Raw genomic sequence first — 24,252 nt, 5'->3', positions numbered from 1 at the left:
AAGAAAATTGGATTTGTTTACATGTTATCCAGATATGTATTAGCATAAATTAGTTTTAATAACAATTTATTTTTTTTCTGTTTTGGCCAGTCGCATTGTTCAAAATACTGGGTTTAGGATGAATTGTGATCTGCATGAAAAATCAGTAGAACAATGGCTATTTTGTTTTTACTTATATTGTCTTTAGTTCTTCCTATAATTTCAATTACATCTGAATATTTTTTAGCTTCTAGTGTTTAATGTCATCTTAGGCTCACACAGTATCTTCAAATTACATCACAGCTCTGATTTAATAGCCCTAGTCAATTCTATGGTTAATCTAATAGTACAATCTGTAATCCAGAACCGCCTCTGACCATTTTGCCCTCCAAATTCACATGGTGATACTTGTTAATAGTTGTTTCATTTATCACTGGCGATGGAAATACCCTCATCTCCTAAACACATCCCTTATGTAATTAAAGAAGCTAAAAATTGACACTAATTGCTTGTTTTTAATCAGAATGTTTAAATAATTATTGAGGTGGCAGTTTTTCTTTTACTAACCATGCATTTCATTTTATAATGAACATTATGTGCATTTTGGTGTTCAGAAAAGTTGCTGTAATTTTAGTTATTTTGTAAAGCTCTAGAAAAGGTCCAATAAGGTTACCATTGCCATTTATACAACGATGACAGGGAAATAGTGATGTGCTTAATGATATAAATGAAATCATTGTCTATACCCAAGAACTTTCTATTTCTATACCTCTGATTGCTAAGGTTCAAATTAAAAATTGTAGGAAACTGACTTTAACACAAGAATAAGTGTATACACATGTTAAAAAGTATACTTTGAGTTTTTAATAGCTAAATACAGTCATGCTTCCTTTTATTAAAAGGAAATGCCCCTGAAGAGCATACATGATGCATTTAATGAATATGGAACTTATTTTTTCAATTAGGAGTAATTCTGAAAACACATATATTAATACTTGCCTCATTTGTCATGAGTATTTTCTTTTATTTTTGGGACAATGTTGTCACTTGTTAACACTCTCAAAAAGACCAAAGGGACACACTGGAAAATCGAGGAAAGAAAAAAAGATGTTAAAGCATTCTTTTTTTTTTAAGATTTTATGTATTTATTTTTAGAGAGGGGAAGGGGAGAGACGGAAACATCAATGCGTGGTTGCCTCGAGCGCCTCCTACTGGGGATACGGGACCTGGCGCATAACCCAGGCACATGCCCTAGATTGAAAATCGAACCAGCGACCCTTTGGTTCTCAGGCTGGCACTCAGTCCACTGAGCCACATTAGCCAGGGCAAGGAAAGAAATTTAAATATGTAAAATACGTTTATCATAATTTGAAATCAACATAGCATTTTGATTTATTTTAAAATGTTAATAAATTTTAGCTTAATGTCATCTTTCATTATTAGAGTAATAAAATACTAAAATATTACTGTAACTTTAAGTTTAAGTTAAAAACAGTGCATTTCTATCATGATGAATTAAAGAATTTTGAATTGTAGACATCTTATTTAAAATAAGTCTTTCGAATGACACAATAAGTTATACATAAAACAATCTGAATTATTTCAGCAAATAAGAAACAAAAATAATTTAACTTCAAGAATATAATTGGTAAAAGTTATATAATTTAGAAAAGCCAAATAGTTAAAACAATGTCTTTATCATTATTTTTGCAATCATTCTTTTTCACGATTTTGGCTTTACATTTTGGACATCATCTCATAATTTTTTTTTATCAATAAACAACCATGTCTTTCAGTAACTAATCAGCCTGAACAATTCAGAACCAAAAGTATAAGTATTTGGAAATGGTTGATTTCTTGTCAATAAACATAGTCATTGAGATTGAAGATAATCATAAAATAAAGAAATTTAAAAGTGTATTTGTAGAACTCTTTTGTTTGATGAAGTCATACAATAATAAATTATATTAAATAAAGTGAAAAAAACTACATTGACATAATGACTTTTAAGCTCTAAATCTATGACATTTTCTAGAACCACGGGGCTGTAGGGAACCACCTATTCAAAATTGCCATGGTTCATCCTGCCTTCCTATCATGGTACATTTAGGGGAGTCCACCTGTGTGCCAAAAGACCACACCAGCTGTCTCCCGACCTAACTTTATTTCTGCCTCCTTTTGAGCCTTTTGAAATTTCAGTGCTGCTCATCCATGTCAGAACTTCAAAACATTGCATTTAAAATACTGCTGATACGCAGTATTTAAGGTAGTATTTAAAATACTACCTAAACTTTGTTTTGAGTAAACCTCATTTCGGAAAATTTCTTATGGGCATTTATATTAATTCTATTGAGGACTTAAAGTTGTTTTTTTTTTAATTGAAATTGTAGAGCATGTTTTGTTTAGTCACATCTCTTCTAATCCCTTCCTGACCCCAGTCTGCCTTCTATACATTTTTGTCATTTGTTGAACTCAGTTGGGTGGTAAGAGTACACATAGAATTCAAAATCACACTTTCATATTCATGCACACTACCCTCATATTTGCATGCCCCTGAGTAGTGTTTTCCCTTAGCTTTATATCTTCCTGTCATCTCATAGAGATACCATCACTTTGTCAAACATTCGAGTCCACAAATAAGCATTTTTATAACATGGCATTTTTAACATTTCTGTCTCATCAGATATATCCATCACTAAATGCATACACATCTTCCCCCATTTTTTTTCTTTTCCAGTAGATGCTTATCTCTGTTCACCTTTTAGCCTAGTTGTGCTACTTTTTAGGTATTACCTATTTCTGAGATTTTTGTTCTCTCACTCTTCTTTGTAAGAATATATCTAGAATTGTAAACTTAACTAATATTCTCACGTTGTTAGTGTATCTCTTTATGACAAATCTCTGGTCTTTGAATCACGCCAGTCTTTCTATTTTTCCACTAAATCCCTTTTCTTGGGAATTAATGCCTAATTTCTCACAATCAAAATAGTTTATTCTTCTCAATTCTGTGAGCAGGAACAAATTATAACTCAAGGTCAGGAAAATTTCCAACCCCAGTTCATATTTTCCATGTGTCTCCTAAAGAACTTAGTATTTATTGAATTTTATGATATTTTACTTCTTGGAAATAGGTGATCTATCCAGAATTCATATAATTGCCTTAGTTCACTGATGCAGCAGTTGACTGGAACCTCCCTATAACTCTAAATACATGAGATATAATAATGTCAATTATTCTTTCTTTGTTGGTTAATGGTTTATCTCAACTAATATGGTTTAAAGTGAAAGGTATAAAGAGCTTCTGAGGTACAGATAGAAAACAGAGAAGTTTGCACATCTCGCGACTTCTGGGGGCAACTGTTTTTGTTTGTTGTTGTTGTTTTTTTACTTATTCGATCATCAGTGCTTTTGTGATGTTGCATGTTACTTAAAATGTGGGTCTTTGGGTACTTTGGAACTAGCAGTATGCGATAGCCTCTTTAGACTGATTACCCAACTATGTAGCTTCTAAATGCTAAATAACAATGTGATGAAAAATGAATGAATGGATGAATGAGTGAGCCTTTTAAAGTACGTGGATTGCCTTCAATGGTGTCATGACACTTTCCTTGACAGACATGCCTGCACACACACTTTTTGATGTGTCTAGGCAAACTTTCTTTTTTCCCTTCCAATTTAAGAAATATGTTTTAAATTAGTTGTATTTCTCTCTTGCTATTACCTACAATTTTTTTCACGAGGGGAAGTAGATTTGAACTCATTCAAAATATTAAATGCACTTAAGTGAGGCATTTTATAAAATATGATAAAGTTTTTTAATACTTTGATATTTTCAATTTCTTTTGATTTGTTCTAAGAATGTATTTCATATTCTGAGGAGAAGTTCAATTTGTTTCGTCTCTCTTGACTCTCTTAGAGTTTAACTGCTGCCCACCTTCTTACCTGGTCTGGGAGACAATCTTTCTTTTACATGTTTTATTTACAAAGAGCTTTCATACTTTAGCTCCCATTTTTTACCACTCTATAAAGCTTATGAGTCTATACTTTCCCCTGGTTAATCATTTATTATTCTTATTTGATTTCCATGTGGGATTTAGTTCTTTGCATGTTATTAATGACATTATTGGGTTCACAGAGATATGGCTGCATATATTATAGTACATTACGAAGGGCCTATAGGGGGGACACTTGATAAAGGTAATTTATATTTTTATTCAATAGCTTATACTCCTTAGTATGTGAGTCTTCATCTGTTACTTAAAGCAGTTTATTTCATACCTACTTTGTAAATTATTGTGTTAACATTTCACTTATTAATATTATTTATATACCTCATTTTATGTTACAGATCACTCCCATCCTCTTTCTTATTTTGTACATTGGAAGTAAATTCATGTAAGCATTTGTCCATCATGTGAGCCTAACAAAGGAAGATTACCAATTAAAATAGAAATAGAATTTTTCACTGAAAAGGAGTATCTACCCGGGAGTTTTTCCTGCCTCATCAAACTGAAGATTTATGGGTCAAAATTTAAATGCACTAAGTTATCAAGATATTGTAAATAGTCTGGAATATACAAAGTCAATTGCTGATAAATATCATTAAACATTATTTAATACTCCATGTGCCAGACTTTTTTTGGGTGAGTCTGTGTCTTATGAAATCCTTTTAATAGGAATTAGATAGTTGCATTTAGACAAGATAGCTTGGGAACTGTTTTGGTCTGTGAGGTTCAAGATTAAATAATACTTCTGAATCAAGACTAAAATCAGCATAATGAGTCCATTTAATGTTTCCCAAAGTATAATAAAAACCAGGGCAGTTTTATATGGAGGTCCAGTAACAGTCTGTAATTACAGCATTAGTGATCCCTAATTACCTCCATCAGTTTAGGTGGAGAGAATAGAGGAGCTTTTAAAATAATTGAACCCCAAAATGTAATTACGTACAAACAGATAAGGATAAAAACAAATTGTAAGCTAGAAATTTTCCAAATAAAAATCAGGGCTTTATTTTTGATTCTTTAATCGGTACATTACATTTGACATGATATCAAATTATACACTATACCTAGACATACTACCATATGCTTTCATGTAGGGATACATTTTCCTTAACTGTGAGAATTGAAAAGATCCTATGTGAACTTCATTTCAGCAAAATTTCTATAATCTGTACGATAGACTCATCTAAATGATCAATGATAGCTTTTGAGTGACTTAAGTTCAACACGTGATTATACATGTTTTCTGTGTTCTATTTTTATGATTCCATTGTATTGATGCATTTGCATATATATATATATATATATATATATATATATATATACAGGATGTATAGAAGCATCTTATTTTTAATTTAATTTTAATTGTATCTATTCATTACAAGAGAAAGGACAATGGTTATGGTTAACACGAGTGTAAGTTTATTTAACCAATAGCTGCTTCATTATCAGAAGCTGTTGACATGACAATGTGGCAACTAGCTCAAAAAAAGATGAGTGACACAGTCACTTTTAGTCTGTTCCCTTCATTTTTAAGGTACTGGCTGTACTTTCTGAGGAGCAGTTCACAATGCATTGGTAGCAAAATTCACCGTGACACTTTAGAGGAGACAGATGTCTGGTTCCAGTGTGTGTGCATTATGAGGGAGACATTATTTTTACTGCTTGTAAAAACATTGCCATCACCAGAGCTGCTCTCCCGTTTAAATGTTGGCATTAGCCAGAGAACTCCACACAGAACCCTGCCAATCTCACAGGTGATGTTGCAGGCAATGAAGGGTATTTTCCCACACACTAGCAATTTGTCTTCAGTTTTGTATCAGGTGTCTCAAGGCTAATGGATCTAGGGATTGCTATATCGCAGCTGAAAATTAGATAATTGCTACATTATTCTATAGAAAGCATATTTGCAAATGTTTTCTCAAAATTGCTAAGTATATGTCTTAAAAAAGATTAAAAAAGACCTGAATATAGAAATAGTATATAAATAAAATCAATGTCAAACATATACTTTCTGGATTAAATTTTGAATTACCTCGATGAAAGACATACCAGGGCAGAGGGGTTCTCATATCTGACTATGCACATTATTGCACAGCATGCAGTGGGAGGAAGTTATTGAGCCCACGGCAGCAAGAGTAGACGAGAGCACTGCCAGGTGGTTCTGACGACGTGCACGTGATGGTGTAGGTGAGATGATGGTGGGAGGAGTCAGTGTGGGAGTTCATGTTTCTGCAGTTGGTATCCTATTCTCAGACAACATATAGAAAACCTGGACTCTGACCTTTAAAATTAGTATAAAATTCTTGTACCTATTTTTTCACCGTTAATGAATCTGGTGCCCAAACTAATCTCCTTGCTGGTCACAAACAGCGTGGCTTTAAGATTCATTTGCCATAGAATTGATTGCTCATCAGATGATTACACTGAGGTAATAAAGTCTAGATGCGTTTTGCTAGAAAAATCTTGACTCTTGACTCATCTCAGTCTTTTTGATAAGAACACTGGCAATAGAACCATATTATGAAGGACATTTAGATCTACTAAAGTATATTTTAAACATTTTTTAAATAATGGAAAATTTTAAATATATACAAAGATAGAGAAACTAGTATACTGAACTCTCCATTTTCTCCAGTTAAACAAGGATCAGGTCTTGGCCAAATTTGTTTCATCCAAATACTAAATCAACTGCCCTTCACTGAGACTTTAAAGTAAATCCAGAGATCCTACAGTTTAATATTTCAGTGTATATTTATTAAAGATAAAGTTTATTTTTATCATAACCATAATGATATTTTTCCTAATGTTTTGTTGTTAGTTATTATTCACATTACCATACTTTTCTCTTACGTATTATTTATATTTACAGTTAATTTGTTGACTCATGATTAAAATAAAGTTCATAGGTAGCAAGTAACTTTCATTCTTAAACCTTTTATTAAGATATAATATGTATGTAGAAAAGACTCCAAATCACAAATGCATAATTGAAGAAATTTTCAGAAGATGAGAGCAATGGAATAATCAATCAGTGACTAAAACATTAACAAGTATTAACAAGGCACTGTGCTCAGTAGCCAGAACATTAGTAGTATCTCATTAAGTCCAAAATTCTTTCCCTTTCCAGTTACTACCACTGAAAGAATTACCACTACCCTGGTCTTTAATCAAAATAGTTTTCCTGAGTTTTAACATTTATATAACTGGAGTAAATGAAATAGTGTATTTGAGTTTCACTAAAATCCATGAGTTGTCCTCTCTGATAATACAAGCAATCGGCAGAGCTCATATATACAGGATATAAACTAAAAAAATGTAGTTTAGATGTGTGCTCCATGGATATGATTTTTCGTACTGTCTTTGGGAGTTCTCATGTATAGTCTTCTAGAAATGTTTGATATTTGTCTTTATATGAACATGCGAAACATAATCTGATACTTAGTGGTGTTTTATAGGAACAAATATGTTAACTTGAATACCAGATTACAACAAGAGTAGGGAAGTCAAATGTCTGTATTTCACATTCCTTCAAGCCGAGATGAGAGGATTGTGCAAGTTGGAGACTGTGGTGCTTGAAAGAGACACAGATGAAAGTAAAAAAAATACATATACATATATATATATATATATATATATATATATATATATATATATATTTATATAATTATATAATTATATATATATATATATATATATATATATATATATATAAATTTTTAGAAAATAGCTTCTAAATAGCTAAATAGAGAGCTGAAGAGAGCTGAAGAGAGTTTAAGTGGGTTGAGGGACTGTGAGTTGAAAATGAAAAGGGGGGGGGGTAAATAAATGTTAAGTGTTTAAACAAAATACTACACAGATAAATGGTGATCAGTTAACCTGTCTTTACTGAGAGAACAGAGAGGGAGGGAGGGAGAGAGAATGAATCTATATTGCATCCTGCAAGATTTAAATTACATGTTACAGAACAGATCCTGCCCTTGGCATTGATGTTTCCTCCTGTGAGACATGGAAACACTTCACGTAGACGTGCAGCTTCACCAGCTACAGACAGACGCACATGCCCTGTGATGTGCAGGGCACTTTCCAGCCTTGTGGTGCGTTTCCCACAGAATGCCCTTCCCCAGATGGGGGCTGACAAAGGGGTGAAGAAGATGAGGCTTAGTTTTACTGGAGGATGAAGGAAAGGCAATTGAAAAAGATTTGCTTTTTTTATTTAAAATTTTTTTTTACAGTTTGCATTAAAAACTTTTTGTATTAGTTTCAGGTGTACAGAATAGTGGATAGACATGTATATAGGTTACCAAGTGTTCCCATCGGTGATTCAAGTGTCTGCCTGGCATCATACATAGTTATTACAGTATTGTTTGGTTATTACAGTATTGTTTAGTTATCACATTATTGTTAACTATGTTCCCTATGCTGTACTTGGCATTCCACAAGCCTCTTTTATAACTAACAATTAGTGCTTTCTTAACCCCATCTTTCACAGAACCTTGGTTTTTATATATTTCTTTCCTCTCCTGTTGTTACGTTAGATGAGTTATCTTTCTTACTTTGTAATTTTGAAAAGAAAAAAAATGGTTTCCTAAGCCCTTACCCCCACCCCCAATGCCACACACACACTGAATTGCAGTGGATGATAAAATGCCCAGGAATGAAAATTAAGAACTTGCAGTTTTAGAAGACAATTTGGGGAAATGTGTAGAATGCAAAAGCTGAATATGAAATTGCCTATTTTATATATGGGTATATCATATATATACACACATATATATATAAAACAAATTTTTTCTGTTAAAAGTATGGTTACATTTTCTGTTAAAGATATGGATTGCATACTATTAAAAGTATGGATTACAACGTGAAGGTTTAAGACTTCATATATATGACCATATTTACAAAAGGAAGACAGATGATAATAGATTTAAAGAGTTTAATTTTGTTTGCCAAATATTGAAACTTCCCTTTATGAAGTGGGCTTATTTCTCCTATGATAAAAATTTTCTTCTTTTGTTATCATATTGTCTTCTATGGAATTTTGAGATAAATTTTTGGTTTTACTCAGATTCCGTGAAATGGCTCACAAGTGAAAATGAAATAGCCATTATTAATGATTCAAGGTCAGTTTATCTATTCTCCTTCAACCTAATAATAACCCATGCTTTCTTACTCGGTTCGAAGGACATAACAAGCAGGCTATGTATGATTATTAAGTTTTGGTTGAAATTTTGGAGAGTCAGTTAAAATGCAGTTAGTATTAGCTTGGTAATGTGGAAGTGTGAATTAATCCACATTAATCCACACAGATAAAATATAATAAAAAGAAAAATAATCATTAACTAAACAATAATGCTAAATTTAATAATAGTATTATACTACTGAGTGACCATTTGATAGGCATGAGCTTAAATAAGACATAGCAAAGGGACAAATTTCCTGAATCCACAACCGGTGTTACAAAGTGATAGTTATTCTCATCAATCAAGGATCATGAAATAAGTCTTACAAACTCAGGATATAATAAGTTTTTTAGCAGATATATTAATGTTTTATGATTCTATAAATATGCTTAATTTTGTATAGGAAGAGGACTTGTTTGGTGTTAGAAATCACAGAAATGCCTTTTGTTGATAGGTTGAAGGCAAACTTTTGTACTTCAGTTAAACTAAGGATTTGAAAAATCTATATTTTTAAATTATGTTTAATTTATATTATGAAATTGTGTGGAGATAATTACTTTTCAAATCATAAAATCAAAATATTCTTATTTTAGAATTTTCAGTTCTGATTTGCAATCAGAAATGAGGTAGTATGTTTTAATTCTATAAAAATCCATCACTATGAAGCACCACTTATACGGTTAATCTAGAGTTCTATTTTTAAAAATGTTTAAGTATAACTCTCTTGTTTAGCTGACTCAAAAATATTGTCTCATTGAAGTAACTGAGAGAGGTAATTGTTTTTAATGCAGGCTTACATTAGAAATGTTTTAAGGGACTACCTGAGAGTGAAAAATGTAATTTTTATCTCTCACACTTAAACTTCAGCTCGAGTTCTAGAACATAATCCTTGAGAACTGAAATTGCTTGCTTTGTAAAAATACTTCACAGATTTTATGTTTCCATAATACCTATAAAACATGTGCTGAGGTCTCTAATATGAAAGAACATTACCTTGCCTTTAAATAAAAATATTTAAGGTAGTTTACAAAAGTATATTACATTGCTTTTATGTGAATTTGAAATTTACATCCTTTTTTAGACTTTAAAGTTTTACACATTTCAGCAACTTTCTAATTTTAGAGGGATATCATATCAAAAGACCCTATTATTTCTAGTGCTATCATTTACCGCCAAGCCATGACATGGAAACTTAGGACTGTGAACAAGTTTTTAACCCATTGCTTTGGGCAGGTCCTCCCTAGCCACTGACGAAAGCAGTGTGGTCGCCGTTCAAGAACACTGACTGTAAAGCAAGGACAGTGGTCCTCTTCAGTGTCATGTGCCCTAGAACTTGGTTATGCAAATGTTCTCAAGGTGAACTATATAAGGAAATAATTATGGCTGATGAACTCATCACAGAGTGATATGAAAATAAGATCAATATCTTAATTTACAGTACAAATGCAATAACTGAATCAACCGAAACACTCTTGAGAGATATCCACAAGAAAATGAGAAATGCTGTGAGAACGCTGGTTGAGCATGTATAAAGGGCATGAGATCAGCTTCGTTATTAGTGATCACACGTATCCTCATACATCTTCACGTAACGTAGGGATTTTGTATCTCCTGCACAGATCAAAACACTCCGATCAAGTCACCTCAGTGTCACTTGCTCTGGGCTGTCAGAGAAATGTGCAAAAGCATTTTTAATTACTTTTAATTCCTCCTGCCGCAAACCACCAGCCCTCCTTTGAGGTTATTTTGAAAAAAAAAAAAAAAAAGTAAGCCCTATTACAGGCATATTACAGAACTAGTAAAAATTATTATAGAACTAGTGAAAATTATCAGGTCCTTTAGGATATGCATGAAGCACAATTTTCCTACTTAGTTGGATTGTGGTGTCCTCAGTAAATACTTGAAAAATACTCTGGTCATTATTTTCAGGATAGGTTTTTCTAAGCATCGCTAGTTTATCCACTTAGACTTTATGATAGCTTGCGGTTTGTCATTTCAGAGGAGATTACCACGTGCTTCCTTTCAGACTTATAACCGACTACAGAATTGCAGGAGTGGGTTTTATCGCTGTCCTCATGCTGGAGAAAGGATGTGGTGTAGTTAAGACCTCTAGCAATGGGGACAGTCTGCCAGGGTTCGAGTACTGGTCCATTCATTTATATGTGCACCTAGGTCATCTCTTTAACTTTCCTGCAACTCATTTTCCTAATCTGTGACACATATCTTCAAAAGCTCATTGTGGAGGTTAAATTATTTAACATATCTAAATCCATGAATGTCTGTCCCAAAGGAAGCACTCGGTAAGTGTTCAAGGCAACCATATATTCAGTTAAAATTGGAACAATGACATCAGCCTGATATGGAGAAAATTAAAATTCCGGGCTTAAATAGAACTAATCATGCTCTCTTTTTCTCATAGAAAAAAAAATCAGACTCCAAATGTTCTTTTCACAATATATCACTAGTTCACATCTTATGTATATATCTATTCACATAATGCATATGTTTTAAAAATACAGTATCCTTATTTCCCTTTTTGATCCGGGAAACCAATGGAATGGATAGAATACAATCATTGGTATAAAGCCCAGAAAGACTGCTTTATTTTTGTATGATGATGTTAGTCACAAAGTGTAGTATTAAATTTTTAAATGTTATATTCTCATTATGTTACTTCTGCACTTACAATGAATGAAGATACTTGATTATGTATAATAAGCAGCAAAAGTAGGTAATCAGATAAAAATACTTTTCTTAAAGAACAGATTTTTATTTCAATATAGGAAGATGATTGCAGAAAAATTAAAAAACATAGTATTTCTTCAGATCAAACTTTTAAAAAGTGATCCAATTTAACTTAACCTATATTTGGACAATTGCACTAGCCCATTAATATAAATTTTGGCCTTCGAGGGGGTGTTGTTACTCCAGAGCATTCTGATACCTCTGAGATACAGGTGTCCTAAATCATCACACAAAGTAAATGAAAATACTCTGTGAGTGTAGAAAATTAGGTTATTCTTTAAGATGTATCAGTCATCTGTCTTCCATACATTGGCATTTGAACACAAGGATGCTCAGAGATTTTCTTTCCTCCTTTTTATTCAATTAAAACCTATTATCTGATACTTGTTTCAGTCAGCCTTAAATTTATATTTTTGTTTCTTTGTCTTTCAAAGTCAGATTAAACTAGCAAATGATGCCATAAGTCCATTTAAGAAATGCCAAAAAAAAAACTGCCCAAACTTTCCTTTCTGTTAATGTTTATTTACTAGGCTCTCTGAAATTCTGATGGTTTTTTGATTCTGTGTGTTTTCCTTGTTCTGCCTTCCATATTAGTTTTGCATATATATCACTATTTTGCCTAAAAAAAAAGAGAGAACCGACAACTAAGTTCTGGTGCCTAAATGCATTTAAGCAGTATGCACTCTTATTTCTGTTTATGATTATGTCTCTTATGGAAAACAAAAACTTCACATTTTTGTAAAATGATGAAATTTCCTGTCATTAATAGTGTTGTTTGCAAACTGTAAAAGAAATTAAATTTTAAGAGATTTGTTTTTTTTTTCATTTAACATATATGTGAATGAAATTACAATGTATTTTTGGGGGCTTTTTAAAAATATTTTTATTGAGTGCCTACTATGTCCTAGGTATATTCTTTATATTTTCCCATATAACATTCACAACAATTTTTCCTGGCAGTTATTGGTATCTGCATTATATAGATGAGAAACTTAAGTTTAGAAAATGTAGGATGCATAGCTAGTAAGTGGTAGAATTGAGGTATAAACCTACTTCTTGTTCTGTTGCAACATAGCTATTAAAACGGTGACTGTATTATTTTATATTCTGCTATCTTAAATTATAATATTATGTGATAGAATTATCACTTTTACTTTTTGTTATTATTGCATTTATTGGGGTGATATTGGTTAGTAAGATTAAATACGTTTGAAGGGCACATTTCTATGATACATGATCCACATATTGCATTGTGTGCCCACCACCAAAGTTATGGTCCATCACCATAGGTCAACTGTGTGAAGTATTTTTCTCTCAAAATATGCAGGTTTTCAATGATTCCATGATGTTTTAAGTCTCTTATTCTGTGAACAAGATACTTACTTTATTAGAATAAACTGTCTTTGGTATCTTTGAGAAAGACCCTGTAGAGGGCAACTGAGGTAGGACTTGTAGAATTCTACTTTGGAGCCAATGTTGGAGAACCACTGGGTGGTTTTAACCGACAGACACCCAGGGCGCCCTAGGAGGACAACCTTGCATAAGCAAAAGTGCGGGGTTAGAGAGCAAGTTAACACGGAGAAAAGCAAAAGCTAGGTTGTCAAAATTATAACATAAATTCAAGGGAAATAGTGGAACTTAAGGGTTGAAATTTATGTTTTAGATACGTTAGGACATATTTTAAATAATACCAACAACAATAACAATACCAACAGTAATAGTAGTTAATACCTATTAAAATTTATTATGGATCTGGCACTATTTTAAGAACTTTTGTGATACTGATCCATTTAAACCTTACAATAACCAAATGAAATAGATGTCTTACTATCTGCATTTTACAGATTATAGAATTAAGAAAGGAAGCTGTCCAGTAACTTGCCCATCATCTCACGGTTAGTGCCGGGAGAGCCAGGCATTTTACTTGAGGCCGTCAGATTCTAGACTGGGCATTTTTAACCCATTCCCTACTTGAATCTCAGGCTTAGGAATTGGACACTATTCAGAAGGATGTCAATAAGGATTAGCTGTGTGGGGTCATATTTTCATATTTGTTCTACTAGCAGAGTATTATTGCAGTTGTTAAGCTTTGTGGTCATAAAGGCCTGGTAGAGAATGAAAATGAAAGGATTCCTATTGGAGAAATTTTGAAAAACAATTCCATAGTGTTAGAATTCCGAGTGTAGCAATGAAAGGCAGAGAAAGCAGTTGTCAAGACTGGTGCTCAGATCTTGAGACTGGATGGCTGAAGGAAGATCACATCCCCAGTCCCTCTGCAACTGCCGCTACTGATGCTGAAGTTGGTGTGCGGGAGGGACTCGATTTTGAAAGAAAAAAGTGTGTTTTCTTCTTTAAACTAAGAATTTGGGACGTGAAAAGACCTGAGGAAAGATAACTGAAAATGCTAGCAGATTAGATAGATAGATAGTAGATTAGATGGATAGATAGATAGATAGATAGATAGATAGATAGATAGACAGATAGATAGATAGATAGATAGATAGATAGATAGCAGGGATGATTTATTTTGGGGTAGGGAAGGCTTGCTCACAGGTACTTGGCCCTTAACCATTCCAATTACGTTACTGTCCCAGGGCCTTGGCATTTTCTTTGAGTTGCAGATCAGATGTTTCTAGGGTGAGACTGACTTGTGAGCATCTCTCTGTCTCTGAAAGAATTAACAGGAAAGCAGTATTTTATTTTTTTTAAAAAGATTCAGTTTCCCAGTTGTCAAATGAATTTAATATTAGCCTATGATCATTATCTGCCTTATTTTTTCTTCATTAAAAGTATGTGGAACATATCCTGTGTTTTTCTGTAGGTTCTTAACGTTTATTGCTGCTGACACCACCTGAGGCTTGAGATATTGGGATAGAATTACTTCCCTGAGCGGTTCATTTCACCACGTTTATTTTTTTTCTTTCACAATTATCCACAGAATTGAGTTACCAGCCCCGAACACCCAGGCAGTCATTTTGACTACAGAACGTTCTGTTGCATTTGGAAGACTTAGGGTGATGAAATGCACGCTATTTCCAGATATGTAAAGTGTAAACCTTGCCATTGCTACTTGGCTCCATGAAAAGACTTGGCTCCATTTTCATTTGTGTTCCCATAACCCAGTCCTTTCTGCCTAACTCACCAAGACTAGTGAAGACCCCTCTCCTTTTGCTTCGGGCTTTTTTTTTTGGTCAAATAATTAAAGCATTTATTTATATTTATAGACACTTGACTTCAGTATTCTCCTTAAAATTTTTGAGAGTTCTGTTGCAGTCACCATAATGTTCACATTGTTACTAGCTTCAAATTTTTTTTTAATATTTAAAATATGCCTACATTTTTTCTTTGTGTCATTCAGTGATTGTTGGCTTCTTGATACACCATTTTTCCCAGGTCCTCGTACTTTGACACAGTCTGAATTTCCCTCTAGAATGCTCTCTCCTTTAAAAACCACTCCCTACCACAGCTGCTTGACAGCCTCTTACTCATCAATCAAGATTTCAGGTCCTTTTACTTTTAATGAGAATGCTTCCCAAAGAGATATATTCATTCTTCTGATAATTTCTCATAGATTTTATACATAATTGCTATTTTAAAATATCTTGTAAAACAATTGTTTGTCCATTGGATTGTTAAGGCTTTTAGAGCAGAATCCATGTATATTCATTTTAGAGTCTCCAACCCCGGAGCTTTGTCTGGAGCAAAGTAAACACCCATAAATGCTTACAGACTGTATCAATAACTCAGCAAATGAAACCTCCAGAAACCAAGGAGGCAAATGCATTGTTTTTTCTCTTTGGTAATCTAGGCATCTTCCCAATTTATATAAATTAATATTCTCTGAATGACACAGCAAAATAACCCCCTGAACCTAACCATTTTTTCTCCTAACACACTCTGTCCTTATTTCACTACCTTCCAACCTGAGGGGATTCTCGCGTCACTTGTACTCTGGCCACGGCTATGCTGGTTCTTTTGTTCTCTTCTTCTGATTGATCGCTTTCTTTTGAACAACTCCTTAAGCCTCATGTTTCACTCTCATCAACTGCTAATTTCACTAAACTGTGTCTTTAGAATTATCTGTCACATATACTCTATAAACATCTGTAGTTATTAAGTAAATACAAGGTTTTCTTAGCCATGAACTCGAAAGAGAATCCACTGCAGTTACTGATTGTGGTCAGGAGGCTGTGATTAGGGTACCTAACCAGGGCTAGAGGCGGTTTATCTGCCTCTTCTTTAGGTTTCTGGGGTTTTCATATAACAGTTTTTGTGTTGTGTATTTTCACTCATGATTATTCAGTAAGTCATTTTCAATATTTTTTAGACACTGTGTTTTGTGTGTGTGTGTGTGTGTGTTCTTAGGGCATCTGTTGAGTGTCTCAACTGCTTTTTTAAAAAATAGTGATGCAAAATTTTGATTTTCTTGGTGAGAACTTTATTATGAGATATGTAGATGGTTTTGTGTTTTGTCATATTTTAATAATGATTTAGATGTTTTGTATATAAAAGCACATTGCCAATGTTATTTTATCCGAATCTCCTACTGGCTCCGAAAAGTTGATTGATTACTTAAAATTTGAACATTTTCCTAGATTTATTGTGATATTTTTCATAGCTGTTATACATCATAAGGTATAACATGACTAATACTTTTACCTCATTATGTGGTTAAAGATTTACAGTGATTAAGACAAACCCCAATCAAACACAAAGTGTAAAGTTCTGGAACATACTATAACTGTTTAAGGATTTAATTCTTCCAATTAATTAGAACATAACTAAAATGATTTTAAACCTTAACAAGCATGACATAATCTTATTTCAATAATTAAGCATTTTTGTGATGGTTTTTAGGGCTGAATTTGATTCACTGTTCATCAGTTTTTAAATCTCTAATTATCTACTGAAAGATTAAGTTGAAAGGGTAAGAGGGTTCTAGGAAATACCTAAAAATGTATGTGTAGCATTAGATTTCAGAATAAATCATTTAAAGTTATTTATGTTATTCGAAGAAGAAGGAATACTTTATCTAATTAGTTACATTTATTTCACAAGAGCAAAGATTTTACTCCAAACAAGGATACACTTGTAAATAATTTAAATAACAAGCATGTATCCATTTAATGATAATTAAATAATTAGTCATTGAATACAAATATATATTTCAGATAATTATATTTATCTCCTTTTAAATTCTGGCACTTTACTTTTAAATATTTTTGTTGGAAATACATATAAAATTTATTACATGAAAATTTATTACAAGTGTTAAAATAATTAGAACGTACAATGCCGCATTTTTCTAGAGAACTCAGTGAAACATTTGCCTCAGTGGTAACGAATGTGTCTCCTGCAGTATCGTGAAGCAGTGCCTTGAGCACAGACACTCCAGTCTTAACAAACATAGAACATGACACCTAAATAGTGCATGGGGCATATGTAGACTAACGAATTAGTCATCGTTTGTCTGCAATTCAAATGGAACTGAGCATCCTGTGTGTCACCTGACAGCCCTGTCCAGGTGCTCCTGAAGCAGAGCAGTCTCAGGGTTCCTCACCTGCGTGAGTGCGGTGGTGGTGTTCTCCACACACAGAACCAGCAGTCAGCTGTTACTCCTCAGCATGCCAGCATATCGACCCCACTCCGATCCTGCAATCCCTGTTTTTAATCTGCCGTTCGTGCTGACGGAGACGGGAGTGAATTGTGTTAGGGGAAATTGGACCATCAAGTATAGTACATAAATAGCCGTGCTTTTACACACAGCGTCTAAGTTGTGTGTGTGTCTTTTTGGACAATAAACTTGTATAAATTGTGTTACAAGTATTTTACTTACCCACCAAGAAGACTTTTCATTTGTCTTCATGGCTTTATTATTTAAGATTTTAGTCAACTTATTTTAAAATGCTATCTCTGTTTAAGTAGGCTATTAGTAGTTAATAGGTACATGGCTATGCATTTTTTAACTGAAGGTCTTACCTATTTATTTTTTTGTTTTTGCATCTTTTGTTGCCAGAATTTATGCTTGGCTTTCATATAAAAGATGAAGTCATGCACACCACTAGTAGTTGCCCTAATATTGTGATACAATGATGTCATTTCTTGCAAGTAGATCTGTACAGGTGCAGCATTTCTATATTTATAGGAATAACCAATCCTATTCAGGCATCTTCCATGCCTTCTGCTTTGAAAATTAATGTTAATTTCAACCTTATAGGAAGTAAATAATTTGATCTCCTTAAATGTTATTTTGAAGTGAACTACTTAAAATACAAGTATCTAAATGTCAGTAAATATTAGCTTCATAATTCTCAATGAAAAAAAGAAGCAATTTATTCTTTAAAGGCGCATATCTTGTTAGAATATAAAAAAAACTTAAATGAAAGTATTCTTTGTCATTATTAAAGTAATATGTAATTGAGTGAATTGTTTTCAAAGGAAATTTCAAGGGTACTTCTTTGCCAATATAAAGGATATGACTTTCAGGTAGTTCTGGAACAAACCAGAGTTTCCATGTTTTAGTGGATTATGATACAGAATTTCAGAACAATTTTCAATGATATAAACATGGAGAGCAATATATGTTAAAGTTCCATTTCCTAAATATATGGCAATGTAAGAGCAAAGCATTTAAATGTGAATCCAGTCCCCAGACTTGACTTTAAAATACCCACAAGGCAAGGGGGTTTTGTTTAGCACAGAGAGCCTGCTCACCTCGGTAGTTCTCGGTGTTCTCCGTAGAGTCATGAATAATTTTTTTCATGCCAGGAAAAGTTAAGCTTCCGTGGCATAATTTTAACATTTCTAGAAAGGTTTGAAATAGCTCCCTTCAATATATACAATTCTATGTAAACACTATGTCATAGTATGATTTTTTTTCTAAAACAAATAATTTAAGAGTTTAATGCCTCCTCCACCAAGAGTAATGGGGACAACTATAATTGAACAACAATAAACAAATTTTAAAAAGAGTTTTATGTTTGTAGTTTTTAAGAAAGATATTTAGGATATTGGCAATTCTTGTGTCTAGATAGAAAAGTTATATGTGATAACTATATGTTTTGGGTATTTTGCTCATATCATTTCTGATTCTGATAATAAAGTGCATTGTCTCATTAAAAGAGTTGATACACTATCACTGGTTTTTGTTCTGGAGTTCAAAACACTTTTAATTAATATAATTATTCAGATGTGAAGATTTTTAAGCTGAACAAAACTGAGTGACTGTAATTACACTCCCCTGTTCATAATACGAGTGGTAACCAACACAGTCACAGTAACTCAGAGTAGACCTCTCCTTTGGAACCGGTTGTAAATGTGCTCTTGCTTTTGTGAGAAGGCAGCTTTACATTGCACATGCGCACACACACACAAACACACCCAAGTGTATAGAGATTTACAAAAGCCTGTAGATCGTCTATTTAGAAGGAGCCCTGTGCTGTTTCTGTCTTGCAGTTTATGATCTGCTTTACACTGGGAACAGAGAGCAGGTGTTTCTGACTTCTCCAAAGGGTAATGGGCTTAAACTCTCGTATGCCAGATTCACCTTAGATATAAAGCAGTGTCCTGATGTGAGGCTCATTAAACACTGGGACGAGCTCTGGAGTAGGTTACTGATCTCAGCCCCTGAAGTGTTTCACTGTAGTGGAGAGTCTCAATCGCCTGGGATGTCTGAAGGCTGTTCTGTTTTTCAGTTGCAGAAATAGACGAGATTACTTCACAAGCTTTATTCATTGCTTTAGCTTCTGTGGTTTGTACGGTCATAAGTATAAAGGGCATTTTGCCTCCTTTTATGAAAGTATAGGAATATGAATACTGAAATTATTAAATTGTCATAGTAATATATTACACATTATTTTAGTGCCTATTATTATATTATTATACATGATATAAATAGGATATCAGCGCTGATACTTTTACAAGTGTTTTTGAAACATACATGCTTATAGTCATTCTTCTTAAATCATTAATTAGAATTTCTTAAAGTTCTATAGTTTAATAATATACATTACAAATTATCAAAGGCAATAACAAGATTGCACTATATAAAAATAGGTATCATTAAACTTTCATTAAAATTATATATATACTAGATATATACATACAAATATATGCCAAATATACACATACATATATATGCTGAATTATAAAAAGGTAGATATTTGAATATCACTTTTCCATTGAGTGATTTTTTACCTGCAGTTCAGTGAGATAAATGCTAAATGTAACATTTCTATGACTGACTATGAAGAATAAATGCGGTGAATGAATAAATAGAGGTGAGAAGAAATACTAATAGTCTCTTTCCTATTACTTTGGATTTGACTAAAAAGAAAATCATTCACATCAAGTGACCAGTTCCCCACATATGGTGATTAATAGCTAGGGGAAAAAGCATTTGTGAAATTCTCCAAGTATGCTATGATAGTTCTAAAACATATAGAATATATAAGAAAACAGAGAGATTCAATGTATCTGACCCATTCTCTCCAGCCTGAAATGCTTCAGCAAACGCATAGTCATAATAGTTAACACTGAGGAGTAACTGCTGTTGGCACCGACTTGAAAAGGTAATAACATTGATTTAAAAAAAAATAATACTTGTGTGCTACTTACCCACTATTAACTCATACAGTCCCCAAACAATAATGATTACTCAGTATTCACATTTACCCCTTAAGGCCCTAGAACAAAATGTGCGTGACTATGACTTTAGTAATAATATCGTATTTCATTTTCCCTAGTTTGTCTGACGGTACTTCACACTTGGCAAATTAGCTTCTGTGCTGGAGGAAGTCGTCCCTCCCCATTCTAATTTGTACTGACCTTCAATCTCTGTCCTTACACGTGTCCGATTTAGATTTGCATTACTGAACTGACAAAAAGGTGATTATATTATTCAGACAATACTGGAATAGTGCAAAATAAAAGCAGATCACAGTAACTCTAAGCAGTGATTACTATCTGCCTTTTAAGCCTATGTTTATGTGAAAGATATTGAGTATAAAGTGCTATACTTCTGGGTTCTTGTATCTCTGAACCACTTTAATAACATAATTTCTCTTTGTATGCAAATGAACATACAATATTGATGCTAGTAGCTTGTCTCAAAGTAATTTTTTTACCTAATCTGAAATATTTTATAGACTTAAAGCTGTGCTAGGTTGACTAATTTCTGCATTTATATTAAAAGGTAGCTTTTCAATATATCCATTTCTTTCAAGATAATACTTTGTGCAATTGTCAATAGTGTCCTCCTTCTCTCACGCAATTCTTCAGTTTGGAATATAAGTTACTTGGTCACTGTAGTTACTTATTTCAATTTATTTTATAAACCTGAATTTCTATGGTAATTAACTATTCTAGTTTACTGTAGAGTTTTAAATTCTTATTGGTATTATCAGAGTATATTTGAATCATTTATACTCCAGTTTATCATAAAACAGGGAACTGAATTCAAGGGCATAGAAAAATGGGGTTTGATTCTTTTAAAAGATCTTTTTTTTTAAAGAAATTTCTATTTGCTAACAGAATATTCTCGGTAGCAGTTGACTAGGTAAAGTATAACAGTTACCATGTGGTCCTGTGTTGTTGCTGACTCATTTATTAATTCATGATACTGTGTGATATAAGACAGAATATGTTTTGATCATTTTCAATGCTGGTTACTATAAAGTGCATGCCTCTGTTCATTTGTACTTTAATTCCTGGAAAATGTAGTGACTGCTTCTACAATGTTAATTGCTGCATCTCTGCTGAAAGATGAACTAGTAAGGACATGTGTGATGGTCTGGTCGGAAACTGAGTTTGGGAGTAAAAGTAACTGACAAATAAGGGAAAATAAATTAGGAGAAATGTATACATAAATAATCTAATTGAAATGAATGGAAATACCTTGGGAGAAGAATTGCACTGATCAGCATATTCTTACATTTTTGGGGAAATGCCAACTATTCACCGGATTAAAATCATTTATTCATGCATTGCAGTTTAGTTCTTAATTTTCAATGAGATGTTCCTGTAGGTGATTTTTATCACAACCGAACAATCTTGAGTTTCAGTTCATCTTCAATAGAGATCTAATATTGCCAGATTCTGATCTAAGAGATGCAAGTTTCTATTCTCATCGAGCTCATGGTCAAATATTACAGAGATTATGGGGAGATTGTGGGAAGAAATAGGCTTTATCACTATAAATGTATACAACACTTAAAAGCATAAAATTGGAATGATTGAATCTGGATGTATTTCAATACATTTTATAAGATTGGACCAAATTCAATATCTTTTCATTTTCTTCACCTCTACCCTCTTTATGAGAAAACTGATTCATTTCAGCGAATACATTTCTGCATTTAAAAAATCATAGACCATAAAAAGGTTTGGTTTTCATATAATTTGAAAAAATGAGAAAATAAATCTAGAACGTGAATCATCCTTTATTTCTTTAAATACATAAATACTTTTAGGTACAGTTCTCTCTGTTATGTGTTAATTTAATACATATACTTTAGAGTTTATTAACTCAAATATAACAAGTCATTCATAGATATTCTAAAGACTTGCTCTAAAAATGTGAGAGCCATGCATTTTTGCAATACTCTGATCCTGTGTGAATAATAAAGTAGGGGTTGGTTTATAGATAATTTTAAAAAGTTAATCTCACATAATTGGTGGTTCATACATGAAGTATATATTTCCCATGCAAACCCTATTTGTAAAACTATCAAAATTGTCATCTTTAGAAAGCCCAGCAACGGAGTAACTGTGACAAACAGAAACCAAGGTAATGCTGAAATATTCTGATACTCTGGGGGACTCTCCTCTGGGCATACAACTCGTTGCTACTGTATATTTGTGTCTGTTACAATAATGTTCGATTCTAAACACCAAACGTTGAGCTCATTTTCTTAGAGTGTTTTTTTCTTTTCTTTTTCACAGCACGGAAAAGGATATGCTAGTCAATTCTACAGGACTTCCCTGAAGCAGCATGATTTGCACAAAGTCGACCAACAAAAGCATCAACTTTTCAACTTCATTATCTTGGCCATCCAGTTAGTTGTATGTAACTGAGTAGTCGATTGCCCCCCGCAGTCACCGTGGCCAATTAGAGGACCTCCTTGCTCTCAGCAGGCCTGAGAAATGAGTTGAAATGTGCAGAACTGTAGAAACTTTAGGCAACGGATTTTGCCTCTCCGATCAGTGTGTGCCTGTTTACAGCACTATCTATCTTACTCTCTCCAAATGTCACTGAGCCCTTTCCATGTTTATATTCACCACGAGAAGCCAGTCATAAGGATAAAGGAAATTTGTGCATTACAAATGCAATATCACTGTTTTCGACTTGACTGTTTTATATTATTTTTGTGTGATCAAGTGTTCCCCAAACTATTCCAACTTTACCAGAGAGATTGTGATTATGTTCTTTTCACCTGTGGGTCATAGAAAATGTTGTATTCTGAAGACCCACAAAATATCAAAGACATTCTGTAGTTTATACACCGTGTTGCAAAGTGTTTACTGTACTATTTCAAAGCTTCTAAATAAATATAAATATATATTATATTATATAATTTTCCTAAAATGTGGTACAACTCAGTTGGTTTTTAAATGGATTCATGCAGTCCACATCATACAATAAAGTAAAAGGTAATTCAGGGTCCCAAAGATAAACTTACATAGACAAAAAATAAGCATTAATAGTTTCCTCCCAGCTTTCATGCCTTCTCCCACCCTGTTTTTCCTTGTTTAAAAGAAAATGAAGCTCTAAGCTACAAAGTGTTGCCAAGAACTTGTACTGAATTTCCAATGCCAAAGATATAGCTGCCAATGTTATCAGAGGGGCACTGAATACGTACCATCTAAATACCAACAATCTATATCATTTCAATTCTATTTCTATGGCTTTGAATTTAGAGTCGTTTAAAGCTTTTATAAAAAATCAATACATCCTCCTGTATTTGTTGTTAGGACAAAAAACAAACACTGGGTGTCTGTACATTTTGTGGTGTAAAATATGTAATTGAAGATTGCTATTTTAAGAAGTCCTCAATCATATAACTTACACAGAATTTTATTTTACATAGTTATGTGACTTCTAATAACACATGGATATTTATAACTCTATATGACTATACAGAGGTATATAAATACCTGAACTGATAATGAATAACTATAACATATAAACAATCTCTAAATTTAAAGCAAATTTAATAAATTTGGAGATAGAAACATGGTATGTTATTGTTTCAGTATTACCTTATGTGTGAAAATTTTGTAGCTTAAATGTAGTCAGTGTTGTATTAATGAGAAAATTCTTCATAAGTCAGCCTTGAAAAGGG

General features: G+C 33.0%; 1 protein-coding gene across 1 annotated transcript in view; it reads left to right on the top strand.

Annotated features, from left to right (window-relative positions):
* PCDH10 (protocadherin 10) overlaps positions 1 to 24,018 on the top strand; it is a 39,917-nt gene extending 15,899 nt beyond the window's left edge. Inside the window, exon 5 of the mRNA XM_045831892.1 lies at positions 22,853 to 24,018. Within this exon, the coding sequence (XP_045687848.1) occupies positions 22,853 to 22,872 (20 nt within the window). The 3' untranslated portion in view covers positions 22,873 to 24,018. The remainder of the gene's footprint in view (positions 1 to 22,852) is intronic.
* The last annotated feature ends 234 nt before the right edge of the window (positions 24,019 to 24,252 follow it).

This window comes from Phyllostomus hastatus, unplaced genomic scaffold (assembly GCF_019186645.2).
Source record: "Phyllostomus hastatus isolate PE091 unplaced genomic scaffold, TTU_PhHast_1.1 phas_contig_159, whole genome shotgun sequence".
Classification (NCBI taxonomy): Eukaryota; Metazoa; Chordata; class Mammalia; order Chiroptera; family Phyllostomidae; genus Phyllostomus; species Phyllostomus hastatus.
Note: the sequence above shows the minus strand (reverse complement) of the source record. Positions and strands in the feature narration are given on the sequence as shown.